Source organism: Bos grunniens, chromosome 26, assembly GCF_055505025.1.
Source record: "Bos grunniens cultivar Pamir isolate PY7600 chromosome 26, Bosgru_T2T1.0, whole genome shotgun sequence".
NCBI lineage: Eukaryota > Metazoa > Chordata > Mammalia > Artiodactyla > Bovidae > Bos > Bos grunniens.
The window spans coordinates 34,479,953-34,498,097 of record NC_141190.1 but is presented as its reverse complement, the minus strand read 5'-3'; the positions used below and the strand labels follow the sequence as shown (position 1 = coordinate 34,498,097).

At 44.0% G+C, this 18,145-nt stretch overlaps 1 protein-coding gene across 24 annotated transcripts in view; it reads right to left on the bottom strand.

Moving 5' to 3' along the window:
• Window positions 1–18,145, bottom strand: part of VWA2 (von Willebrand factor A domain containing 2) — a 52,636-nt gene that overhangs the window by 21,376 nt on the left and 13,115 nt on the right. For 20 of the 24 annotated variants that reach the window (XR_015155355.1, XM_086377770.1, XM_086377761.1 and 17 more), the window contains 4 exons: window positions 17,786–17,919; window positions 10,721–10,830; window positions 10,579–10,629; window positions 749–943 (listed from right to left, as the gene is read on the bottom strand). Coding sequence is in view for 23 of the 24 variants with exons in the window: in XM_086377770.1 (XP_086233896.1) it covers window positions 749–943; window positions 10,579–10,629; window positions 10,721–10,830; window positions 17,786–17,919 (490 nt within the window). In the remaining variant the exon portion in view is untranslated. The remainder of the gene's footprint in view (window positions 1–748; window positions 944–10,578; window positions 10,630–10,720; window positions 10,831–17,785; window positions 17,920–18,145) is intronic. The other 4 variants (XM_086377773.1, XM_086377781.1, XM_086377774.1 and 1 more) reach the window with 1 other exon arrangement.

Here is an 18,145-nt window from a genome sequence, read left to right as displayed (position 1 = left end):
CTGGGGTAGGGAGTTGGTTCTGGAATGACAGTACTAAAATTAATAGAGATGTCTGTGTGCAGGCACAGTGCCAGGACCAGAGTCATTTCACTTGATACCCACAACTAGACCTTCATAGAGGTCATCTCCATTTCTAGGGCTGAGAATATACCACCCCCCTCTCACCAGGAAGGCAGATTTCAGCATCTGGAGAAACATGCTGGAGAAGAGGGGAGCCAGACAGAGACTGGTCTCAGGTTCACCAGAACACTTTCTTGGATTATTCAACTTGAAACGGGAGAAATGAGTCTTCTGTCTCCAGGATGGACCTGGGAAGATGGGACCTGGGGTGCTGCCTGCACCCACAGTCCCAGCTTCCTAAGGAAGCCGGGCTGAGAGAAGAGCAGAGACAATTGGATGGGGGACAAAAAGAGTCTAAAAGGCAGCGAAATCCTCAACTCGTGCTGACCCCGAGAGAGCCCTGACCCACTGGTGCAGTTATATGAGTCCCTGCATTTCCATTTCTGCCCAGATACGTTGGAGTCAAGTTTCTGACCCTTGAAACCAAGTGTTCAGACTAAAGACAACGCAAACTCTCAGATTTCCAAAGAGTTGGAGTTCCCTGTGTGGTAGCAACAATACAGCAAAGTGAGGAAAAGACAGGTCCCCGAAGATCCAGGATGGTTTTCCCAGCTCCCCTCTCTGCCCATGGCCGTAAAGCCCTCCAGGCTGACCCAGAGGGCTGACCCAGCACAACCAAATCTCTTACCTCGGGAAGTGGATGCCCACGGAGAATACAGTGACGCCCCTCTGCTTGAGCTGTTTGGCGGGCAGGGCCACATGCCCTTGGGACCTCCCGTCAGTGATGATGATGAGGACCTGGGGCACAGAGGCATTTCTGCCCCCTGGGAATCCTTTGCGCAGAAGGTATTTCAGAGCAAGGCTTGTCTCTGTGCGCCCTCCTCTGAGCTCACCCAGAAGGAAAAAAAAGAAGAAAGAGCCAGAGATCCAGGGGTGAAGTTGGAATGAGAACCTGAGACAACAGCCACCTTCTCCCAGCAGAGGCTCAAAGGGATAATTCCCACATGATCTGTGCACTCTCTCACCATCTAAACCACAGTGATGGAGCTTCCCAGGTGGCACCAGTGGTAAAGAATCCGCCTGCCAATGCAGGAGATGCAAGAAATGTGGGTTTGATCCTTGGGTTGGGAAGATCCCCCTGGAGAAGGAAATGGCAACCCACTCCAGTATTCTTGTCTGGAGAATTCCACAGACAGAGGAGTCAGGTGGGCCACAGTCCATGGGGTCACAAAGAGTCAGACACAACTGAGCAACTGAGAACACACACAGTGTTAAATGCATATATTAAGGGGAAAAAAGAGAGAGAGAGAGAAAGATCTAAACCACAGTGATGAAGAAAAATGAATTCTTCCCCTGGACTCAGCACTCAGCCTGCACATGTGCTGTATTATATAATAACGTTATTCATGTATGCATTTGCTTTCTCTCCCCATGGTGGCTCCAGGGCACAATTCTCATCATTTGTCTAACACCCACCTCCTATCTCCCCATCCCTGAACCATTCCCTTCTTGTTACAGCTCAACACGTCCTTGGGAAAGCAGGTAACTGAGCTTGGTAAGGATTTCTGAGCATGAATGGTGGGCCTTTGATGCAAGGGTCATTTTCAAGATCAAGCCTCTGTGTCTCACTTCCAGGTTCGGGGTTGGGCATTGGGAAGTTGAACTGTTTGACTATTTTCAGAGCAGGGCAGATGACTATGGTCCCATCTCATCAGGAGGCTAAGACTGTCCATTCCTCACAGTGCAGTTATGGAGACTGTTGGCTGAGCTTGGAATCCCAGCACAGAATCCCGACTAAATCTCACCATAGGAGGCTCGTGCCCACATCCACAGAGGGTGAACTGCCAGCTCTGGGTGTCACCTAGGCAGAAAATAATGACTTACTGCAATAGATTTTGGGCAAAGCCTTTCAGTGGATGGTAATAGATGAGGAATCCCCTGCTCAGAGACCAGTAATACTAACTGCTAATATTTACTGTCCACCAAGCACCACTAAGAGTGTGTATAAAGGTGCTTGGCTCATGTAATTCTCACCATAGCTCTGAGACAGGTGAGTTCAGAGAAGGGCCTTAGCTAAAGTGACACAGTTCATGGGTGGTGGAGGTAGGACTTGAACCCGGAATTTCCAGAGTCCAAGTTCTTACCATCGCATTATACAACCTGCCTCTCCTCAGCTAGTGGAGGTCAGAACTGCAGTTTAAACCCAGTCAGGCTGATTTCTGGAGAAGGCAATGGAACCCCACTCCAGTATGGAGTTGCTAAGAGTTGGACACGACTGAGCAACTTCACTTTCACTTTTCACTTTCATCCATTGGAGAAGGAAATGGCAACCCACTCCAGTGTTCTTGCCTGGAGAATCCCAGGGATGGGGGAGCCTGGTGGGCTGCCGTCTATGGGGTCACGCAGGGTCGGACACGACTGAAGTGACTTGGCAGCAGCAGGCTGATTTCAAAGCCAACGGTCATTCCTTTGAGGGGGTTGGCAAATTAAAGCTTTGGGGCAAATGGGCACAGAAAATGGGTGCCCATTCATTTATGTACTATCTACACAGACCATGTGGCCAGCAGAGCATTACAATATTTACTGTATGGCTCTCTGATGAAAAGGTTTGCTGACCCTGACTCTGTACTACTGCCCAAACGGTCACAAAACACTTTTCTCACTGAAAGCCAGGAGCTCTCTGTGGCTTCCCCTGGTGGTGATTCCCACGAGCCTCTGGCTGTGATCCTGCAGCCTTACTTTCTCAGCCAGCCTGAGCTTTCTCTCCTGAAAATGTGCCCTTCTGTCATCTATCTAACCATCACTTCTTTTCCTGTTGGGTTTAGTACTTTGGGATCAGAAAAAAAGCACTTGTTCGCCAAAAACCCGTTCTCATTTCTCATACAGGTCTGCCTTCAGCCCCTCCAGCGTCAACTTTGTTCTTCCTTTTCAACCAGATTTTCGGAGTGGGTCTGGGCCCCCTCTTCAGAGTCACCAGCCTGTGGCCAGAGAGAAATTAAATTTCAAGGACAGGAGGGCCCAGATCACTACTCCATTGGCCTCTGTGGTGTCCACCCTCCAACATCGCTCAGCACACAAATGCCCGCACCAGTCACCCTCTCCTGCACCTGCCCTGCTGACTCCAGCCAACCAAGCTCAGGGGAGATTCCCAAGGGCTTCTGACCCCCAGCAAGTGAGAACAAACCCTGCTGTCTCCACTTCCCTTATTTCTTGGAGCGTTCCTCACTGAGTCTGTTCTCAGCTCAGCAGCTGGCTCCAGAACTAGAGGTCTGAGTCCAGAATCTAATGTTTTGCTAATTTCTCTCCAATGGGACTAATCTAGGTAGAAAGTGAAGGTTCACAGATGGACTGCTGTTTATGAGACCAACGCACAGACTGATCAAGAACAAGGATCCAGATACTAAGACCTGTGGTATACTGACCAGCTAAACTCGGCAAAGTTACTCAGCCTGAGATTCCTGTTAAACTTGCTAAAGTAGGGAAAGTAACAGTACTGTGTGAGGGTTAAATGCCTCCTGGTATCTAGTAAGCACTCCATCAATGGTCATTATAATGACCACCTAGCAGTCTATTCCAAGAGGTTTATCTTTTGAGTTCATCTCAAATTCTAGCAAGCACGAAAGTCCCTCAGGCGACTTAATAATGTGGATTCTCAGATTGTACCCTCCCAGTGTGCAAACTGGTGGATGTGCAACCAGGCCCAAGAATCTACATTTTACACTCGCCTCCCTTCCCCCACCCGCCGTGATTCTGGTACACATAGTGCATGGAACAGACTTCGAAAAATAATTCCTAAGAACGCTCGCTGTAGGCACAGGGATGTTGATCACAGGAGTTTTTGTTGGTGGTGGTTTTGGCAGTGGATAAAAATCCTGGAATCTAGCTAAATGTGTTCTTTTAGGGCAGTGGTTCCCAACCTTTTTTGGCACCAGGGACCAGTTTTGTGGAAGACAATTTTTCCATGGACCGAGGCTGGGGGGTGGGGGGATGGTTTCATGATGATTCTCATAAGGAGAATGCAGTCTAGAACTCGCATGCGCAGTTCACAGTAGGGCTCACACTCCTGTGAGAATCTCTCACACCTGATGATCTGACAGGAGTGGCTCTCAGGGGGTAATGTGAGTGATGGGGAGTGGCTGTAACTACAGATGAAGCTTGACTGTCACTCACCTCCTGCTGTGTGGTCCAGTTCCTAACAGGCCACGGACGAGTACTCGTCCATGACCAGGGGTGGGGTGACCCTGTTATAGCGACTAATTTACTACATTATAACAGCCAAATTCACTGGTTTGTTATATAACCATAAAAGGGCTCAATGTGGGAAATAATGCAGTTTTATGAAAAAATACACACCAAATAATATTTTTAAAAGTTTTATAATTTTATCTATTCTAAAAACTATGTTTAAATGTTAATGTAGTTTGAAATAAGCCACAGCTGCTATAAAAGGCTTTGTGCTAAAGTAATGTAGTGAGGGCTATTTCTGTAGAGCTATTTAAACATACTACAACTCTGATAAAGCTACAGATGGGGTCCAAAAAAATTCAATCACAGAAAACTCAGAGTTGTGTAATTATGAAATTAATCAGATGATGGAACAGACTTGCACAGTCCCCCTGGCCAGAGATCTAAGCCTTTGGAGGCCAATTTCTGGCTGTGTTTTTTCTGATTTTAGGTTATCACGAGGTACAACATTGGAAGGTTTGCTTGTAATGTTTCCCAAAGTTATCACAAAATAGCAATAAGGTGATTGTCATAGTGGTTTCTTAGCCATTTCAAGACACACTTTTAGGGGACTGCCTTGGTCTGGAAAGGCAAGTGTTCTGGGTTTTGGGCATAGCTGTGCTCATCAGTCCAGAATTTCAAACTCCACTGAAGAAAAAGGGTAACGTGCCTTGGGGAGGTCATCACTCCCAGTCAGCCAACATTCCTCTGTTCTGAATAATAAGAGTGTCTCAACAGTGTCCTCAGTGACCCTGCAACCTTCGCCAAAAATCCAGTTACTGACTCTTGTCCTGGTTGGTCGTCTTACAGTTGTCCTGGGATACAGAAGTGCTAACTGTTCACATCCCCAAAGAGTTGACCTTGTTCAGACATGTAAAGAGGCATCTTTCTCCACCCCAGTGTCTTCACCTGGCACATTCTCAATGTGTCTCTGCATGTCATGGGTCATGAATGACAGCCCTTAGGTATGACTTTCAACACAGCTAACAAGAGGCTCAATTAAGTGTTAGGAGGAAGAGGCTGAGGAGAGGGCAGGGAGAGGTGAGAAAGGACGGTTGCATGGGGTCTATTGGATGAGCAGTGTGATTCTGTGGTCCTGGCCAAGTCTCCTGCTCCTTCTCAACCTCAGTATCCTCCTCCATAAAATAAGGGGCTGGGAGAGGTACAGAGTGACCTCTATAAAGTGCCGTTTGGTACCAGTCACTGCAACTGGCATAATTTTTCACATGAGAGCAGGGCTGAGTCATTTGAGTCCAAGTCCATCAACGACAACAAAAAAAACTCTGAAACCTACTAAAAAAGATATTCTACATCCAAAGACAAAGAAGAAGCCACAGCGAGATGGTAGGAAAAGTGCAATCATGATAAAATCAAATCCCATACCCACTGGGTGAGAGACCCACTAATTGAAAAATAATTATACTGTAGAGGCTCTCCCACTGGAGTGAAAGTTCTGAGCTGCATGCCAGACTCCCCAGCCTGGGGGTTTGGCATCAGGAGGAGGAGACTCAAGAGTATCTGGCTTTGAAGGCCAGCAGCATTTAATTGCAGACTGCCACAGAACTGGGGAAAACAGAAACTCCACTCTTGGAGGGTGCACACAAGGTTTCATACCAGATCCCAGGGACAAAATCTGTGACCTCCTAAGAGCCTGGGCCAGATCTACCTGATGGTATTGGAGGGTTTCCAGCAGAGGCAGGGGTAATTACTTTAAATATAAATAGATTAAATGCTCCAACCATTAGATACAAAAAGGCTGAAGGGATACAAAACCAAGGCCTATATGTATGCTGTCTATAAGAGACCCACTTCAGATCTAGGGATACATACAGACTGAAAGTCAGGGATGGAAAAAAGTATTTCATGCAAATGGAAATCAAAAGAAAGCTACTGTAGCAATACTCATATCAGACAAAATGGCCTTTAAAATAAAGACCACTGTAAGAGACAGAGAAGGACACTATGTAATAATCAAGGGATCGACCCAAGAAGAAGATATAAGTATTGAAAATATATATGCACCCAACATAGGAACACCTCAATATATAATACTAACACCTATAAAAGGAGAAATTGACAGTGACAAAAATAATGGGGGACTTTAATACCCCACTTTCATCAATGGACACCACATCATCCAGACAGAAAATCAATAAGGAAACACAGGCCTTAAATGACACATTCAGCCAAATGGACTTAATTGATACTTATAGAGCATTATATCCAAAAGCAGCAGAAGACACATTATTTTTAACTGCATGTGGAATATTCCCCAGTATCGATCACATGCTGGGCCACAAAGTAAGCCTTGGTAAATTTTCTTAAATCATCTCAAGCATCTTTTCCATCCACAATGCTACGAGATTTGAAATCAACTACAAGGAAAAAACTGTAAAAAAAACAAAACAAAACAAAAAAAACACATGGAGGCTAAACAATATGCTATCAAACAAAAAAAATGGATCCCTAAAGAAATAAAAGAGGAAATCAAAAAATACCCAGAGACAAATGGAAGTATGATGATCCAAAACCTATGGGACACAGCAAAAGCAGTTCTAAGAAAGAAGTTTATAGCAATATAATCTTACCTTAGGAAACAAGAAAAATCCCAAATAAACAACCTAACCTTACACCTAAAGCAACTAGAGAGAAAAGAACTAACAAAACCCAAAGTTAGTAGGGGGAAAGAAGCAGAAAGATCAGAGCGGAAATAAATGAAACTGAGACAAAACAATAGGAAAGACCAATCAAACTAAAAGTTGTTTCTTTGAAAAGAAAATTGATAAACCTTTAGCCAGACTCATCAAGAAAAAAAAAGGGGGGGAGTGGGCTCAAATCAATACAATTAGAAATGAAAAAAGGAGAAGTTACAACTGATGCCACAGAAACACCAAGGCTTGTAAGAGACATATACAAGCAGCTACATGCCAATAAAATGGACACTCCAGAAGAAATGGACACATTCTTAGAAAGATCAGTCTCCCAAGACTGAGTCATAAAGAAACAGAAAATACGAACAGACAAATAACAAGTAATGAAATTGAAACTATGGTTTAAAAACTCCCAACAAACAAAAGTCCAGGACCAGACGACTTCACAGGTGAATGCTATCAAACATTTAGAGAAGAGTTGACACCTACCTTTCTGAAACTCGGCCAAAAAAAATTCCAGAGGAAGGAACACTCCCAAACTCATTCTATGAGGCCACTATCCTGCTGATACCAAAACCAGACAAAGATACCACAAAAAAAGAAAATTACAGGCCAATATCACTGATGAACATAGGCACCAAAATCCTCCACAAAATACCAGCAAACTGAATCCAGCAATACATTAAAAGGATCATATACCATGATCAAGTGGGATCTATTGCAGGGATGCAAGAATTTTCAATATTCTCAAATCAATCAGTGTGATGCACCACATTAACAAATTGAAAAATAAAAACCATATTATCTCAATAAATGTAGAAAATGTTTTTGACATCATGATGAAAAATGTAACACCCATTTATGATGAAAACTCTCTAGAAAGTGGGCATAGAGGAGACTTACCTCAACATAATAAAGGCTGTATATGACAAACTTACAGCCAACATCATATTCAATGGTAAAAAACTGAAAGCATTTCCTCTAAGGTCAGGGACAAGACAAGGATGTCCACTTTCACCACTTTTATTCAACACAGTTTTGGAAGTTCTAGCCATGGCAATCAGAGAAGAAAAAGAAATAAAAGGAATCCAAATTGGAAAAGAAGAATAAAACTGTCACTGTTTGTAGATGATATGATATTATACATAGAAAATTCTAAAGATGCTACCAGAAAAATACTAGATCTCATCAATGAATTTGTAAAGTTGCAGAATTAATACACAGAAACCTGTTGTATTTCTATACACTAAAAATGAAAGATGAGAAACAGAAATTAAAAAAACAATCCCATTTACCATCACATCGAAATTAATAAAATACTTAGGAACAAACCTACCTAAGGAGGCAGAAGACTTGGACTCTGTAAACTATAAGACACTGATGAAAGAAAAAAAAATGGACACAAACAGATGGAAAGATATAACATGTTCTTGGATTGGAAGAATCAATAGAATCAATATTAATCGAGAACCAATATAATCAAAATGACTATATTACCCAAGGCAATCTACATATTCAATGCAATTCAAATTCAGTGCAATTCAAATTACTTTTGGCATTTTTTACAGAACCAGAACAACAAAAAATTTGAATGGAGACACAAAAGACCCCAAATAGCCAAAACAATCTTGAGGAAGAAAAATGACACTAGAGGAGTCAGGCTCCCTGACTTCAGACTATACTACAAAGCTACAGTAATCAAAAGAGTATGGTGCTGGCACAAAAACAGAAATATAGATCAATGGAACAGAATAGAAAGCCCAGAAATAAATCTATGGTCAATTTACTTATGTCAAAGGAGGAAAGACTATACAATGGAGAAGAGACAGTCTTTTCAATAAATGGTGCTGAGAAAACTGGACAGCTACATGTAAAAGAAATTACATGTACATGAAGCTACATGAAAATTTCATGAAAGCTACATGAAATTAGAACATTCTCTAACACTGTACACAAAAATAAACTCAAAATGGTCAAAAAGACCTAAATGTAACACTGAATACTATAAAACTCTTAAGAGGAAAACATAGGCAGAACACTCTTTGGTATAAATAGCAGCAATATCTTTTTTGACCCACATAAAACAAATATAAACAAATGGGACCTAATTAAACTCTAAAGCTTTTCCATAGCAAAGGAAACCACAAAGAAAACGAAAAGACAACTCATAGAATGGGAGCAAATATTTGCAAACAATGCAACAAACAAGGCGTTAATTACCAAAATTTATAAAAAGCTCATGCAGCGCAAAGAAAAAAAAATCCAATATAAAAAATGGGCAGAAGACCTAAAGGGGCATTTCTCTGAAGAAATTTAAAATATATAATAACAAAGTATTTAAAATATATAATCAACAAAGACCTACTGTATAGCAGAGGGAACTCTGCTCAGTATTCTATAATAACTTAAATGAGAAGAGAATCTGAAAAAGAATAGATATATGTATAATTGAATCACTTTGCTGTATACCTGAAACTAACATGACATTGCAAATCAACTATAGTCCAATATAAAATAAATTTATAAGAGTCACTGGAGGTCTCTGGGACCTGTAGGATCCCCAGAGGTCTTTCTGTTCCCAGTGTGGGGATCCTGGCTTATTGAGAACACTGGGGACTTACAGGCCTGAGACTGATGAACGGACCTCAGAGCTCAGGGCCTTTGCAAGTGGAGGTGACAGGTGTACCTGGCTGGGACTATGGACTTGAACAAGATTTCAGTAGACACTAGGGCGAGGGCAGCAGAGACCAAAGAAGATTCAGAGATCAAAGTAGCAAGTGGCCAATAAAGGCATTCTTCTGTGAGGGCTTATGAAGAACATTGAATATGTGTATGCATATGTATGTGGGTGTGTATAACACACGTTTATATCCATATAGCCATATATGTATAATCCACATACATAAAATATACATATTTATGTATACATAAAAATATACATAAAATATATACATATATGTATGTACATATACACACATCAGCTGACTTGTAATGTGGCTAAAATCATGACCCACCTCGTGTGCATGTGTGCTAAGTCACTTCAGTCATGTCCAACTCTTTGCAACCCTATGGACTGCAGTCCACCAGGCTCCTCTGTCCAGGGCATTGTCCAGGGATCGAATACTGGAGTGGGTTTCCATGCTTTCCTCTAGGGTATCTTCCCAACCCAGGGATCGAACTTTCATCTCTCATGTCTCCTGCATTGATAGGCAGGTTCTTTACCACTGGCACCATCTGGGAAGCCTGTGACCCACCACATATATATATTCATAGAATATGTATGAGCACATAAAGAGCGGGTCATCATTCTTAAAGTGCTTTCAGTAACAGAGGAGTGCTAGCTCTTTTTAGGTCACAAAAATGAGGCTCCTAGAAGTGTGGTGAGTCATCCTGTCTCACCAAGGAGAGAACCAGGAGAAGGACCCAGGATTCTTCCCACCACCAGCTCTTAATCTGTCCCCACCCTCACTAGACCTTTCCCCAGCTGACAACCACACACAACAGAAGCAAATACTTCCCTTTTTTTTTTTTTTCTTACATTTAAGTTTTTTTTTTTTTCTTGCATTTTTTTTTTCTTGCATTTAAGTTCCCACCTTAGACAGTATGTAATAAGGGGCAGCTTTGAGCAGGGAATTCTTATTACCCGTCGTGCACCCCTGGGCTTCTGGAAGCCGGACCACAGCCCTCTCTCCCTCTGTGGGGTCAAGAGCAGATGCAACTCTTCAAAGGCAATTCTGAGAGCAGCTAGCATTGCTCTAATTGCAGCAGTATCTGATTGTACTTACTTGAAAACCATCCTCTTGATTTTTCCCTTCACTCCCTGTTGGGTTGAAAACGCATCCAAGGGGAATTCCAGACGAGGGACGGAACTGAACTGGACGGCTCCCACCCTGACCTGCAGTGGGAGACAGAGGGCCCAGGGGCTGAGAGCGGGGTCAAGTCACAAACATCCCTGAGAGAAGGGACGAGAAAGGTTAACGACCCTGCCTCCTGCCCACTTGCAAATACCAGTGCTGGTATTTCTGTGATCTCCCCGAAAGGAAGTTCCAAAGACGGGGAGGAGAATTTGGAAGGAAACAGTCAAACGAGCCTGTGCTCTGCACGGACCACCACGAATTCGACCCTCATTTTGACAGCTCTCTGGGTGGAGTTGTGAGCACTTCACGGTCTCTGCTCACACTAAGTCCAGGTGTAGGCACTCTTTTAAGCCTTCTCAACACATTTCATTTACTCCACAGAGGCGCTATTCATACCCATAATTACTGCCGGAGAAACTAGAGGATACAGACCTGGCCCAGGGCTAGAAAGAAAAGAACATGGCCATTGGACTTGGTGCCTGTGATCTTCATCAAGCCTATATATAGACTGTCTCCTCAGCAGCCAGCACAGGCTTCCAGCAAAACGCCCAACCAGAAGTTAATCACAGCCACCATCAACTGGTGGCCCATCACTAATCACAGCCACCACACACCCATCCTTCCAAGCTGCCTCCTGCTAAACTAGGGGAAGGTCAGATCTCCAAGCCAGAGTAAGACTGGGGGCCAAGCAACTCCCTAATGTGAGACAAGCACTACTGGAGCTGAAGTTCCTCTGTAGCAGAGGAAGCGAGAGCCATCGGCGATTCCTGATTCTGCATCCTCATTCAGAAGGCCACGGGAGAAAATCCAACGCCTTGCAAAATAGGAGAAGGGAAACTGAGTAAAGTCATTCTCTGGACTCTTACGATTAGTGTGTCAAGCAGAGAAGGGTTTAAACACGTAAGTTTCCTCTTGAGGGCGTAACCCCTGCACCTAGTCGCTGGCTCTCTCAAGTCCTGGAGAAACTACATTTTCAGTTACTCATCTCACAGTGAATTCTGGCCAAGACTGCAGATGGGCCAAATGATTCATATTTAAACAATGATGCTGACTTTTTCTTGCTATGTGAATTCCTTCACTGCTGACCCTTTATCAGGCCTGGTGCTTGGGAGGCGATCAAAGCACTTGGCCAGCTGCATCTGCTTGCAGGGAGCACAGCCCATCAACTTTCTTCCCACCGGAAGTTCTGAGGAGGAGCTGCTGGGCATCTTAAGCAGGAAGAAATACAAGTCTTGGGTTAGGGTTAGACAAGTCTTGGGTGGGCATGTGGGATGGACACAGGAAAGCAGAGTAGTAGAGAACCTCAGGAAGGAGTTTCTGAGAAGCGACCCTTTTTCTCTCGCATTTAGCATGTGATAAACCGTTAGGGCATCTCAAACCAACGGGAAAAGATGGTGCCATCAGTAAGATATATTGGGACAACGGGACAGCCATCTGCAAAAGAATAGAGGAAAGCTTGCAAATGGATTCACAAGTTAAGTGTCAAAAGTGTAACCATAAAAGTTCTAGAAGAAAACTTGGGAGAATTCCTCTGTAATTGCAAAGTAACAAAGACATCACTATGAGTTGCAGTCCATAAGTTGTAAAGGAAAAAAAATGAGAAATCTGACTCTATGAAGAAAACGTCTACAGGGCAAAAAAATGTCATAATGCAACCAAAAAATGAAGACAAATGAAAAGTTATTTGCTACTTATGTCAGAGACAAAAAGTTACTTTCACCAATATATAAAGAGTGTCTAGGAGCTGATATGTGAAAGATCAACAATCTGACAGAAAAATAGGCCAAGAATATGAACCGAGATCACAGAAGAGGAAATACAGACATAACTGAGCAACTAACACACAAATACTGGTTAACTAAACCTTGGTAAATTCTTGCGATGGAACATTAACCAGCTATAAAAATGCATGCTCGTGCATGCTCACTCACTTGTGGCCAACTCTTTGCAACTCTTATGGACTGTAGTCCGCCAGGCTCCTCTGTCCATGGGGTTTCCCAGGCAAGAATACTGGAGTGGGTTGCCATTTCCTCCTCCAGGGGATCTTTCCTACCCAGGGATCAAACCCACATCTCCTGCATTAGCAGGTGGATTCCTTACCACAGAGCCATCTGGGAAACACATAAAAATGATATATGCCTATATTAATACCTATATTACCTATCTACCTAGATAGGAAAGACTTCCAAGATAATGTGAGGAGAAAGAAGTGAGAGATAAAACTGTGTAAGCATGCTACCCTTTGTGTGAAAATGGCAAAAATTAGAATATATATTCACAGTGCTTCTATCTGCATGAAGCAATTCTGTAAGGATGTTTAAGACAGCAGGGTGGGGGTAGGGAGGACTGGGCAAATAGAAAATACAGGACTGGGAGGGATACTTTTCATTCAATGTCTTTGTTTTGAACCATGTGAATGAATTGGTTAAAAAAAAGAAAAGACTCCCTTGAGACCAACAGCTGGGTGTATTTACTTAAACAGGAAGGAACCAACTTCAAAACAAGATAGAAACAGCTTGAGTCAGTAGTCAAGGCATTTAATTTAATTGGCGGTTTGGGAGCAAAATAGCTACCTTTTATCTTCAGTTTACTGTATGCTCAGAAGCAAGCCCGCCCCGATTTCTCACCACACTGTAATCACTGCTGCAGTCGTTATATTAGAGCCAGGAAGTGAACTTCTCAGCCTAAGTGTTGAGAGGAGACTTCAAACACCTTAAATCCACCTCAAAACAGAGCCTCCATAAAAAGCTTTAATTGATAGCTACTTGAAAATTCTTCCCAGAAAGTAAAATAAAGTGCAAGTCAAATTCCTTGTATTCAGTACATGGAGATAACAAGACATGCCATGCTGTGCTAAGTCACTTCAGTAGTATCCGATTGTGGCCCCATGGACTCTAGCCCACCAGGTTCCTCTGTCCGTGGGATTCTCCAGGCAAGAATACTGGAGTGGGCTGCCATGCTCTCCTCCAGGGGATCTTCCTACCCCAGGACCAAACCTGTGTCTCTTAAGTCTCCTGCACTGGCAGGCGAGTTCTTTACCACTAGTGCCACATGGGAAGCCCAATAACAAGACGATGACACCTAAAACGCAGCTGCAAACATAACAAACCTGAAGCCACAGGTCAGACTGAAGCATCTGAAATCACCCTAATGCAAAAATCTTTCTTCAACTAGCAATTCCAGCAAGTCTGAGCAGCTTGGAGGTGGAGGTGCTCATTTGCTTGCGAAAAAGACACCAACTCCTTAGCTCAACAAGTCTTGGCTATGAGAAAGTCTTCTCATATCAAACCCAAATACAGCTCCCTCAATACCCAGACTCTGTCCTGTTAATAAAACAGAGGCACGTGGCACCCTCCTTCCAGTGAAAGTAACAGTCAGGTTAACTCATGTGAAAGTGTCCAGGCCTCTTGCTATCCTGTCTCCTTGTGGGCACTGTCTAGTTCGCCAATATCTAACCTTAAAAAAAAAAAAAATTAGGTCTTCCCTGGTGGCTCAGTAGTAAAGAATCTGCCTGCAATACAAGAAATGTGGGTTTGATCCCTGGGTAGGAAAGATCCCCTAGAGGAGGAAATAGCAACCCACTCCAGGATTCTTGCCTGGGAAATCCCATGGACAGAGGCGCCTGGCGGGCTTCAATAAATGGGGTCGCAAAGAGCGACACTACTTAGCGACTTCTCTACCACCTTAAAAATGCCATATTCTAAATGTGGTTTGGCAACATTCAGTTCAGTTCAGTCACTCAGTCATGTCCGACTCTGCGACCCCATGAATTGCAGCACGCCAGCCTCCCTGTCATCACCAACTCCCGGAGTTCACTCAAGCTCACATCCATTGAGTCGGTGATGCCATCCAGCCATCTCATCCTCTGTTGTCCCCTTCTCCTCCTGCCTCCAATCCCTCCCAGCATCAGAGTCTTTTCCAATGAGTCAACTCTTCGCATGAGGTGGCCAAAGTACTGGAGTTTCAGCTTTGGCATCATTCCTTCCAAAGAAATCCCAGGGCTGATTTCCTTCAGAATGGACTGGTTGGATCTCCTTGCAGTCCAAGGGACTCTCAAGAGTCTTCTCCAACACCACAGTTCAAAAGCATCAATTCTTCGGCGCTCAGCTTTCTTCACAGTCCAACTCTCACATCCATACATGACCAATGGAAAAACCATAGCCTTGACTAGATGGACCTTTGTTGGCAAAGTAATGTCTCTGCTTTTGAATATGCTATCTAGGTTGGTCATAACTTTCCTTCCAAGGAGTAAGCGTCTTTTAATTTCATGGCTGCAATCACCATCTGCAGTGATTTTGGAGCCCCAAAAAGTAAAGTCTGACACTGTTTCCACTGTTTCCCCATCTATTTGCCATGAAGTGATGGGACCAGATGCCTTCCCTGAATTCTGGGCACCTGTGGGTTGGGAGAGTCACTCCCAGCAGTACTGCCCATACTGTTTTTTTTGGTCACAGTTTCCTTACGCTCTCTTTGAGGATGCTGATTCCATCAGCACCCACCGCTTCTATGTAAAGAGACACACACACACCCCACATGTCACCAGCTGTCCACGGCCTATGTGACTGTAAGAGCAGAATGTGAAGTCCTGGGCTGAGACTCAGCAGCCCCCAGTTCTTCCATGCTGAGAGCTCTAAGAGTGCTGTGTGACCCTAAGCAGTCACTTAGCCTCTCTGAGTCTGAATCTTCATCTATAAAACATTCTCTAATAATCCGTGAAGTTCTTCTCTTCCAACTTGTCATCTACTGGGATCTCCAGACCACCCATTTCAGGACATACTACATCCATTTCAAGGTCAACAGTGTTTGATCTTTATGGCTCTTCCTCCATAAAAAAACTAGCAAAACTCCCCCAAGGAATCACTTCCTTTAAAAAGCAGGGTCCCTTGGGGAGGAGGGCAGAGATTCAGCAGCCTTTGGCCTTGACCCTCTGAGAGTCCACAGTGGGTTGACTTTATAGTTGGAACTTCCGGCTATCGGTATCTAGACAGAATGATGTCAGCTACAACCATGCAAGATGGCCTGAAGCCCAAGATAATGTGCTCACTCCTCACAAATGACATGTCATTTCTGGAAGAAATCTGGCTCTCATTAAAAGCCCCTTTTGCTCCTAAGTCCTAGAGGTTTTTCTAGGATTAACCCAGGAATATCATCTTGAAAAACCACTTCCTTCCTCCACCTGTATGTGACTAGTCTCTCATTCACGTAATTACAGCTTTCCAAACCAAAATGCCCTTCTTAAATTTTTACTTGATTTTTGAGTCAGTTCACATGGTTCAAAAGTATAAAGACATTTATATCGATGGGCCTCCCCCTGGACTTGTGCCCCATCTGCACAGTTCCCACTCCCTCCCTCAATGGGAAACCACTGCTCTTTGCCTCTTACAAACGCCCCCAGAGTTTCTTCATGCACATATAAACAAATACAAATACAGGCTCTTTTCATCTCCGTTTTTCATAAAGAGTAACATATATGTACCATCTGCGCCTTACTTTTATATTCTATTTGTGTTGGTGTTTTCCACATCAAAGACTTTTCTTATTCACTTTTGACAGTTGCCCTGTGATTCATTATATGAAGACACCATAAAGGATTTATCCCTGTGAGCAGGCCTTTTGGGTTGCCTGAAATCTTTTACAATTACAAACAACACTGCAATGAATAACTTTGAGTGTGAATTATTTTGCACCTGTAGGAGTATCTATAGGATAAATTACTGAGCCAAAGGGTCCCAGCCTTTGTCATTTGGATGGACACTGTTGGACATTCTTCCATAATGAGGCTGCACATTCCCATCAGCAAGAGAACACCAGTTTCCTACAGGCTTGCCAATGAAGCATGAAACCAAACTTTAGATTTTTGGTAATCCAGTTAAATAGAAAATAGTGTATCAGTCAGAGATTTGCTATTTCATTGATTGAGGTTGGGCATCTTTTCCTATGTCAGAGGGCCATCTGTGTTTCATTTCCTGGGAACTGTCTGTGTTTATTGTCCATTTTTCTGTTGACTTATTCCCAAATGCCATTTTTTAGCAACAAAAGCCACAGCTAGCACAGTCTGCTGACATTTAAGACTTGCTATCTGGAACCAGGAAGAACAAGAAATGAAGATACTGGCTGGATTCACCAGGCAGGAGCTGCTCCCTTCAAGCGAACACAGAGGGTAGGAGCTGATTTGTATTAAGACCCTGCTGCTGCTAAGTTGTTTCAGTCGTGTCCAAGTGCGACCCCATAGACGGCAGCCCGCCAGGCTCCCCTGTCCCTGGGATTCTCCAGGCAAGAACACTGGAGTGGGTTGCCATTTCCTTCTCCAATGCATGAAAGTGAAAAGTGAAAGGGAAGTCGCTCAGTCGTGTCCAACTCTTCACAACCCCATGACTGCAGCCTACCAGGCTCCTCCATCCATGGGATTCTCCAGGCAAGAGTACTGGAGTGGGATGCCATTGCCTTCTCCTAGTCTTCAGAAATAGTTGTAGTTTTTGTCTGCAGCATGCTTTCCTTTCCCGCAGTTCTGCGAGCACAACCTCTCTTTCTAGCAGGAAGTCCCACTGTTCATCCCCACCCCAAAAAGGAGCATAAGCACGTGACTCAGGAATGGCCAGACACGCTCTTCCCTCTGACTTCTGTGATTGGTAAAGGGATTGTCATGTGACCTACATCTGCCCAATCAGAGCCCTCCTGAGGACTTCTGCCAGCTCTACAGGGAAAGAGGTCCACTTTCTTTTTCTGGGGATAAATAGCTTGAAGGACTGTGTAGAGCAACTCTGCTGAGTAAGGAGAACCTGCCTCAGGGGGAACCCAAATGAGGAAAGCAAAATGGAGAGGAGGAGAAAAAGAGCAATTGAGGCCTGGGATTCCATTGTGCCAGGAACCAGGATTCATCCCCTTGATCTTCCTGGTTCCACAAGCCAATAAATGCCCTCTTCCACTTAAAATGGGCTTTCTGTCACTTGCAGCCAGACACCCTAATACAAAGACAATGGGACTTAAACTCACCTTCCTAGGGTTGATGTCCAGAGCATCACAGACTGTGATGGCGAAGTGCTTGGACCTTTCAAAGCTCCCTTTCCCGACACTATGAGAGCCATCCATCAGAAACAGGACGTCCACTGCGGCCGAGCACCACATCACTAGGGGAGAGTGGGGCAACATGAGAGACAGCCAGCTTCCCTGTGGTCTGGTCCTGAGAAGATCTTCCTCCCAGAGCAGAGTGGAGGCGGAAACAATCTTGCAGTGGGTCAAGCTCCTCTTAGTACAGTGGGGGAAATAACACTGGAGATGATTCTGGGCCACAGGCAATGCTCCCCTGCAGCGGGGAGCATGGACCTACCATGGGCACAACACTGATGAAAGTCT